Here is a 9,620-nt window from a genome sequence, read left to right on the forward strand (position 1 = left end):
TGTGTGTGTGTGTGTGTATGTGTGTGTATTTTGGTGTGTATGTGTTGGTATATGTTATACATGTTTCTGTCTTTCTCTCCTTTTCTCTCTATCGTTAATCTCTGCAGATAACAAAGCAAGTGGTGCGTCTGTTCTTCCTTTACATCTTCAAGAACACAGACCCAATAGTCACGGGCTTCTCTCTGGTAACCTGCAGCACATCTCCGAATTTCCCCCAAACAGCTAACACATTCTCAGTCAGCTTTTACTCACTCATGCGTGTAGATCACCTTGTCTTGGCTCAGGACGTGGAGTCGAGACTGATAGCGATAAATGATAACCACAGCTGGAATGTCGTTGTGAACGGAGTTCCTCTGGAGCTAAAAGCGAGATACACCGAACCGCCTCCTGCCTATATTATTTTCAGCGGTCTTAAATCAGAGATCAGGTCCGGACAAATGAAGAACCAAGATCACAGCGCCTGGACAATGGTAGTTAAGAAACATTCCAAGGAGCTAAATCCGAGATACACCATCAGAAACTGTAGGGATGTTCTCCATTTTTCTGGAGTAGGAAGCTCTTGCTATGAAAGAATGTTGTCATGTCACGGGCAGCATACTGTGATGCCTTTGGAACAGTTGACCTACTTTGCTGTGAAAAATACGCTAACGTGTCCTCGTTTGACCTTTAACCTCTCAGCAGAAGGTGATGGGATCGAGATACTTGTCAAAACAGAGGAAAACATCGTCTGGAAAGCCTACGAAATCCATCATAGCGCACGGGGGGATCCGCTCTCTCCTCAAGACTTCCACGTCAACGAGGAGAAAAATGTCGTGTATGTTTGCGCGGATGCTTTTGCGAAATACACCCCAAGCCGAAAGTCTCTGAATGTCACTAGTATAGATATTTTTGGTGTAGGCTTAGTGGTCACTTCATACATCTGTCTAGGCTTGTCCATCGTAACCTTAGGCTTAACTCTTCTTACCTACGCCCTTTTTGCATCATTGAGAAGCCTACCCGGGAAAGCTACCATGGCATTTTCTGGAACCTTGTTGGCTGCCATTGTTTTGTTCTTGATTGGAGGCTTTGTCGCCGACCGCAGGCTCCTGTGTCAGGTGGTGGGCGTGGCTACTCACTTTTCCCTCCTCTCAGCGTTCACCTGGACTGTCATATGCACGGTACACATGTACTACGTATTTACCAAATTGTTAGAGAACAACACAGCTGAGCATGAAACAAAGTCCAGGTTCCTCGTTTACGTTTTGATTAGCTTCTTAGTCCCCTTCATCATCGTTTCGTTGACGATCACGGGTCACAGCATTACTCAGGCGACAAAAGAGGAAGCAGTCATGGACGACACCAGTGTGGAAGCACAACTTTTTATCACGTGTGAGGTTCCGACTGATTGGATTGGCTACGGCTCAGGAATTTGCTACCTCTCCAACAAGCACAACCTACTGTTTGCAGGCATGGTGCCGATTATTCTGGCATGCCTCATCAATCTGGCGGTATTTCTCCGAGCGATGATCGCTTTACGAAGAATGACGTCCGAGCAGAAACTGGTGAGGAAAGACACGACAAACAACTTGTTGATCTACATCAAGCTCTCCTCTCTCACAGGTTAGTCTTTTTCATGTTTGCATTTTCTGCATTTTTAAGATCCGTTTATGAGGTGGACTTCAACCTTGTCTGCCTGGACCAGCTAGGGCTAAAAGGGCTACAATATGCCAGATGAGAGACCAATATACTCGATAACAATTCTCTCCCCCTGGCTATCAACCTCAGGTCTTTTGACGTATGACAATCTAGCTGGGCCCCTTTTTAATGAAAGCAATGGTCGGTGCATTTACATCACCTGAAAGTCATTGGTCTACTACACTCTAATGGAATGGAGCAATAAATCTTGAGAGAAAAGTGACACACGCGTTTCCAAGTTGCCAAATATATACTTATGTAGGCCTATAGATTTATTCGCTATTCCGCTTTCGTGGTTGTACACTCCATAATTTCAAAGGTTTGGAAAAAGTGTGCACGGCCAGTGAACGGAAACTTCACTTTTTTACAATGGCCTCTTAAAAGACGGACTTTCCCAAGATTAGATCTAAACGAAACTAATGAAAAACTGAAAATTAAACTACAGTGACTTCAGACTCCTCAGTAAAACTGTGCACCCTTAAAATGATTCTGAACCACCTTTAATTTTTTCAAATTCGAAAGTTAAGTGGTTCGGAAGTTTCAGGCGGTCAAACTGACGAACTACCACAAATATAATATGTAGAGATAGATAACAAGTTTCTGTATTTTTTCTATTTTTTTTGTATTGGAAGCCCCACTGGCAAATGAGCGATGAATTACAGCTCTCGATAGATAGATGGATAGATAGATGGATAGATATAAGGATGCTTAGATAAATGGATAGATAGTTGGTTGGATAGATAGATGGATGGATGGATGGATGGATGGATGGATGGATGGATAGATATATAGATATTGCGACAATACAGGCAATGCTTAATCGTTCACATATATCCCGATGATTGGAGACATACTACAAGAGAGTAAAATACCCACAAGTCTCTCCACCTGTCAATCGACCTCAGGTCTTCAGACGTACGGCGGATGACCACTAGGAGAACCAGTAATTGCTACAACACAGACACCGGTGGTAGAGTTTTTCTCGTTAAAATGTTCGCCTCTCTTTCAAAGATACCGGGTTCGAATCCAGGTAGCGACAGGAAAAATGTCTTCTCTAAAATGGTCTCCTTTTACCTCCTTTCCTGCTGTCTAGCAATGTTCTGGAGTCTGCTTTCGTCTCCCCTTTCTGCCCCCACCCCCTTACCTCTTTTGCCCCCTCCTCTGGGCTCTTGACTCTTTCTGCAGCCTTTCTACTGCTTCCCCTTGGCTCCTCCTTACTGTTGTCTTTCAGCCACACCCCTGATCTTCTGATAGGAAAGATCTACACCTAGCCTTCTCGGACGAGGGCTAAAAATCTCGGAGGTCATGTGTGCAAGTTGCGCTCGTTAGAGATCCCTTGGTGGTCTAAAATCGAAAAGAGTAGGCTTCGGCCTACCGAGCACATCCAACGTAGATCGAAAATAAGTCGGTTTTTCAGATTGTCATTGACTAAAGCAATTTAAAATTGGAAAAGACCAGGTGATCTACCATACTGTGGTAGAGGCTAAGTAGCATAAATGCCAGACAGAAGTGGAGCAGAGTTGTATTATTTTCCCTTAATCTGAAATGTAACTTTAGAAATTTCTAAAACCCTTACTCGTCAGTCGTCAGAATATTATATCGCAATTTGCTGCTGAGGGTGTTCCTTTTGCTAGTGATGCTGTTTCTACTGTGTCTACTATCTATCTCTCTCTGTCTCTCGTTTTGTAGGTTATGTTTTGGTATCAGTTTCAGCTATTTTCCGGGAGGTTTGAGGGGGGGGGGAGTAGAAAGTTCTTTTGAAAAGCTTAATAATTCTCCAGAAAGATTGATGTGCGCAGGATGGTAATTAAAACGATACACGGTTATTGTAACTACAATAAATAAAATGTATTGATGGCAACGACAACGTAAAGAAGAAGAAGAAGAAGAAGAAGAAGAAGAAGAAGAAGAAGAAGAAGAAGAACAACAACAACAACAACAACAACAACAACAACAACAACAACAACTACAACAAAAACGACAAGAAAATAACATACGTACTAACGCTAACAACATCATCAACAACAAAAACAACAGCAATAGAAGCACCGCTATCATCATCATCATCATCATCATCATCATCATCATCATCATCATCAGCAGCAGCAGTAGCAGCAGCAGCAGCAGCAGCAGCAGCAAAAGCAGCAGCAGCAGCAGCAACAGCAGCAGCAGCAGCAGCAACAGCAGCAGCAGCAGCAGCAAAAGCAGCAGCAGCAAAAGCAGCAGCAGCAACAGAGCAGCAGCAGCAGCAGCAGCAGCAGCAGCAGCAATTCCTACAACAGCGCACAAACAAAGTTAATATTAAGAAGTGAAAGATAAAAAACCCAACAGGAGCAGCCCAGCAATGCAAGCACTTCAGTAACAGGGACCAATAGTAGAATAATGTTGATAATATGACATAAGCCATACCTCACAGACAGGATTAAACACCATAAGCAAGAAATACAAAATGCACAAAAAATTAATTAATAGTAATAGATGGCATTTGTATAGCACAAATCCCCGCTCAACAGCGAGCTCTATGCGCTTCACATTTATACTATTACCCCAGCAGACATGAGAACCTTCTGAAACAATCTCAATTTCCTGGGAAGCATACAGTGCAAGCTGCCATATAGGCCCTAAAACACTAACATACTGACAAGATCTTTCACTGTCTATTAATACCACCCCCCCCCCTCCACCTTTAAAATATCAGCAACTGATACCAAAACAAATCCAGCAAACACGAAAGACAGAAACAGTAGACACAGCAGAGACAACAACACTACCAAAAGGAGCACCCACAACAGAAGCAACAAAAGCAACAATAGCAACAATAGCAACAACAACAACAATAACAACTACAACAACAACAACAACTATAGCAACTACAACAACAACAACAACAACAACAACAACAACAACAACAACAACCACAGCAACAACGGCAATACAGAAATACAAATGATACCATTTTCCCCCTTACCTAATATGGCATGCTTGACAAACCACATGGCAATGTTATCTCCTGTCCTTCCTAAGGTTTGAACTGGCTGCCTTGTATGATCGCCGTCTTCGTGTCTAGCGTTGTCCTGTGGTACCTGTTCATAGTGCTATGCGGACTACAGGTAAGTTACCCATGATGCACAGCGGAAGTTCTTAGCTTTTCTTAGTTTAGTTTTAGTAGAGTCTTTACGGCGCTCGCAACTAAATAAGGCCATATGAGCGCGAGGGGGTGGATATCAACAGAGTAGTCCTTACGGGGAATCAGACTTACTCTGGTCACCTCTCTAGCTTCAAAAGCACAAAGTCTGTTTAAACTATCAAGGCACCCCGGAAATAGCGGGTCACAAGAGTGTGACAAACACACAAAAGAAGTTCAGGCACAGTTATGAGCCTGACATTGATGCATCAGTCAGCCCATTTACAATTCTTCTGTGCATAAGAACATGGTTAATGTCCCCCCTTTGGGAATGGCCTAGACACATTTCAGTCAGTAGCACCACCCAGGGGGTTGAAGTTCTTGGCGCGTTTATCAAGATACGCAGCATTGAAGCAAGAATTGTTTTGGAATTGGGTGTCGCATTTTCTCATAGGATACCCGGAACAATATCTAAAAAACAAATGTGTCACAACACGGTGGAATCAGGCGATGGTCAATATTTGCGCATGTTGGTATCATCTCATCTTAAAGCTTTTTCATTTTCCTTGCTTTCGATGAAATAAGTTCCAATTTATCTTGAATAAAAGAGGAGATATTTGCAATTGAAAGAGGTGGGGGTGGAAGTAGCTGGGTTCAGAAGTAAACTTAGTGAGAAAATGGCTTCAAATTTTTTTACTTCTATTGCTTAAGAGTTCATGGACACTAACAATTTACATTTTGAGTGCCTTTAATTAACGTTCCTCAGTAAAATATTCACAGAAAGGCGTTTTAACTAGAGATATTAGGTGTGCCCAATAGAAAGCCAACAAAAATTCAATCAAAATTGCCAAATCTGAGGAAGAATGACGTTTCTTCTATTTCATTATTTAATTTTGACGAGCACCCAATTTCACCACGATACCTCACAAATCAGTTGTATAATAAATATAGTTAACATTTGGACAAGTTATACAATACAGACACTTCTTCAAACAACATCAAGCAATAAATAAATACAGAAAAATGAAATAATTTGGTTCTTTAAAACGACACCAGACCATTGTGAAAGAAGTGCTTGAAGGAAGGATGTTGGGTAGGAGAGCCAGGGGCAGACAATAAGTATGTTATAACAAGCTGAGTACCCCGTTCGTTGAACGGACTCTAAAGAATCGATCGTCAAGTCATTATGGAACCAAAGTGCACTGCTTGTGACCGGAACTCTCACTTGTTTACAATGGCGTCTGAGAAGACGGACTTTCCCAAGATTAGATCTAAACGAAACTAATGAAAAACTGAAAATTAAACCACAATGACTTCAGACTCCATATTATAACTACGCATCCTTTAAATAAATCTGAACCACCGTGAATTCTGTGAAATTCGAAAGTTCTGTGGTTGGGAAGTTTTAGGCGGCCAAAGTGACGAACTTTCACAAGATTATATTATGTATAGATGGATAAGGATGGACAACAATACAACATGAACTATCCTGTGTATAGCAGAGTGTGGAACGGCAGCTCGCGACCTTGAAGGCTGGAGGGTCATTGCACTCCAACCTGTGGGAAAAAGATGACACCTCCAAATATAGAAGAACAACAGCAAAGAGTACAAAATATTGCTGCCAAAATAATTAGTAAGAAACTAAAGCATGATCATGTGACTCCTATTTTTAAAAGAGCTACACTAGCTCCCGATGAAAGAGCATATCATAATGATATATTAAATCCGTTTAACTTGCTACAAATGCTTACATGATCTATCACCTGACTACCTAAAACAGATTTTAATACCTATGTGCCTCCTAGAGCGCTCAGATCATCAAGAGACGAAACAATCCTTGTTAAACCTAAAATAAATTACAAATCATAAGGCCAACGCTCTTTTTCATATTTTGCCCCACTTGTTTGGAATAGGCTTTCAAAAACTATCAGAGAAGCAGAAAATCTAGAAATTATAAAGAAAAAACTTAAAGAATTTCGATCTTCATCATATTTCGATTAGACAGAAGCTATCCAAGCTGTAGATCGTCGTGAGTTTGTATGTACGTATGTGTGCATGCGTGTAGGTATGTGTGTATGTGTGTGTGTGTGGGTGTGTGCGTGCGTGACTATGTGTAGGCACGCGTACGTAATACTATGTGCCAATAAAATTTATTTGTAAATACATAACATGTTTCGTGCTAAGCGCATAGAGCATTGCATAAGTAGACATGCGCTGTATAAATGCATCCATTATCTTATCATTATTATAGGCTATACGTTGTTATAGTAAATATTCACATTACTATTCAATGCTGTTTCTAGTTTATCTTTAAATTGTGTTCAGATAATTAGATACGGAGGTTAGGTTTTTTTTGGTAAAGTACTTTTTCTTCCCCCCTCTCCCCCTCTCCCCGCCGCCCCCGTCTCTCTCTCTCTCTCTCTCTCTCTCTCTCTCTGTTTTGTCTCTCTCTATCTCTGTTTCTCTCTCTCTCTCTCTCTCTCTCTCTCTCTCTCTCTCTCTCTCTCTCTCTCTTTCCCCCGCTCCCCAAACCCCTCCTCCTGAAAAAGCCACCTTTTCTCCCCTTCAGGGTGTCTATGTTTTCGCCTCGTTCTGCCTGAACAAAAGAGTTCTCACCCTGTACCGACTACTGTATCTTCGAACCGGGAAGTCCCACAAGAAAGACAACTGCTCTCCCTGTCCAGCGGATGGGTCAACGGTCAAACAGGACCAACAGACAATGAAAGACGCCACTGATTGCTCAGAACCAGCTACTATGTTCACCATTGTAGATTCCTCTCGAGGAGACGCTGTGCGAAAAGGGGTTGATAATACCCGAGTTTAGGAGTGTTCTTTTTTAAAAAGTATGTTTTTTCACTCTTATAACGTTTTTTGGTAAGTTACGCATCTAAGTGTTGTCATAGCCCCAAATGGAGATGTCTACCACAACCGGTTAGTAGTTAATGTTTAGATCATGTTAGTCCTACATTCCTCAGCTGCTGCTCTTTGGAGTCACGATTTTAGGAGTGCTCTTGTTTACGTTTTTTGTTTTTGCTATTAGATAGGGGAAACTCCTTATATCAGCGCAATACCCATATCCACCAACAATTTAAAACTTTTCCACGGCTGTCAATGGCTTTTGCCTAATATATTATATCTCAATCTTCGGTGGCCTAGTGGCTAGACTACAAGACTCGTAATCGCGAGGTTGCGGGTTCGGATGTTCGAGCCGTGGGCCCGACGTTGTGTCTTTGGGAAGAAACGCTTTACACGAATTTTCCTCACTTTAAAAAAAATCCGCCACGTGTTCCCTTTTGGGTGTCACAGGAAGAAAGAGACGTCTCTCTGCCACCAGCCTGAGAGCTTGGGTCAGGGGGATGCCGTGGGTGGTTAATGTTTCCGTGACTCCATCTATCCAGGTCTTTCTCGGTCGCCCTCTAGCCTTGTTGCCATCGATTTTTTTATGTAGGCACGTTGTGCTGGATGGTGTGTTGGTAATCGTAGGAGATGTACGAACCATTTGATTCTTTGGTGTTGGATGTCATGCATGACATCATTTATTGTGTCCATCAGTTCTCTGATTACTGAGTTTCTAATTTTGTCTCGCCTGGTCTTGTTTATTGTTTTTCTAAGACATCGCATTTCACACGTTGTAATTCTTTGTTTTAATGTTTTGTCCGTGGTCCATGTTTGGCATTGATAGGTAAGTGTTGGGAGGAAAATGGTGTTGATCATTTTGAGTATTGTTGTCATGGGGATGTTAGGATATTTCAGTAGCGAAGTAAGCTGGTAACTAACATGATTGGATAAAGGGGCTCTGGTGAAACGTGACAGGCCTAGCAAGTCGGCAGCGGATTATTCTTTCCAACAACAAAAAATTATAAAGTATATAATCGCATATCTCCGTCAGTCTGCCAAAATAATTCATCCCTCTCATCCCTCTCATCTCTCCCATCCCTCTCATCCCTCTCATCCCTCTCATCCCTCTCATCCCAGGTTGGACTAGACAAACAAGGTTGAAGAAGCCCTCTTCTTACGTTATCCTAAATTGTGGCGACTGGGATGGGGGGAGGGAGGGGGTTACAATTCTATAATAATTACGCAAAAAATGAAAAATACCATCCAAATGTTATATTCAGCCTACGATATCTTAAAGTCTTAAAGTGTGTTGGTTACGAGGTTTCAAACTTCTATCATTACAACTGCATACAAAGTATAAGAAATACCATTGAAACGTTATAATCAGCCTACAATATCTTAAATTGTGTCAATTGGGTCGGAGGGGGGTCGTTAAAATACTATAAGGGTAATTACATGCAAAGTTTAAGAAATACAATTTATATTGTATATAATCTAGCCTTTTTGTCAACCTCACGATCACAAACAAGTAAACCACAGCATATTATTATTCTGAAATTAAGACAAACCACTTATGGTCTGCTAACAGCACAATAATAATAATATTATACCAAGTCTACTTGACTACACTTGACTGTATTTTTAAACTCAAGGCTGGTTCTAAAGGACCTGCTTGTCATTTTGTTGTGTGCTTATGTTCACTCTTCCGTTCTACATCATGTGTAATGTCTTACCCTGCCTCCTTCCCACGCCCCCTCTCCCCCTCTCTCCAGCTTCCTCCCCCCTTTTTTCTCTCTCACTCTCTCTCTCTCGCTCTGTCTCTCTTTCTCTCTCTCTCTCTCTCTCTCTCTCTCTCTCTCTCTCTCTCTGTGTCGCTCTCTCTCTCTTTCTTCCTCTTTTTCTCTCTCCCTCTCTCTCTGTGTCTCTCTTTCTTTCTCTGTCTCTCCCTTCCTCTCCTTTTCTCGCTCTCTCTCTCTCTCTCTCT

At 41.8% G+C, this 9,620-nt stretch overlaps 1 protein-coding gene across 3 annotated transcripts in view; it reads left to right on the plus strand.

Annotated features, from left to right (window-relative positions):
- LOC101856522 overlaps positions 1-7,839 on the plus strand; it is a 14,177-nt gene extending 6,338 nt beyond the window's left edge. For 2 of the 3 annotated variants that reach the window (XM_035970973.1, XM_005102957.3), the window contains exons 5-7: positions 108-1,599; positions 4,699-4,784; positions 7,368-7,839. In XM_035970973.1, coding sequence (XP_035826866.1) covers positions 108-1,599; positions 4,699-4,784; positions 7,368-7,622 — 1,833 coding nt within the window. In that variant the 3' untranslated portion in view covers positions 7,623-7,839. Of the gene's footprint in view, positions 1-107; positions 1,600-2,522; positions 2,645-4,698; positions 4,785-7,367 lie in introns of those variants that run through there. The other variant, XM_035970974.1, reaches the window with a different exon arrangement.
- Positions 7,840-9,620: the final 1,781 nt, after the last annotated feature.

Source organism: Aplysia californica, unplaced genomic scaffold, assembly GCF_000002075.1.
Source record: "Aplysia californica isolate F4 #8 unplaced genomic scaffold, AplCal3.0 scaffold00351, whole genome shotgun sequence".
In the NCBI taxonomy this organism is placed as follows: domain Eukaryota; kingdom Metazoa; phylum Mollusca; class Gastropoda; order Aplysiida; family Aplysiidae; genus Aplysia; species Aplysia californica.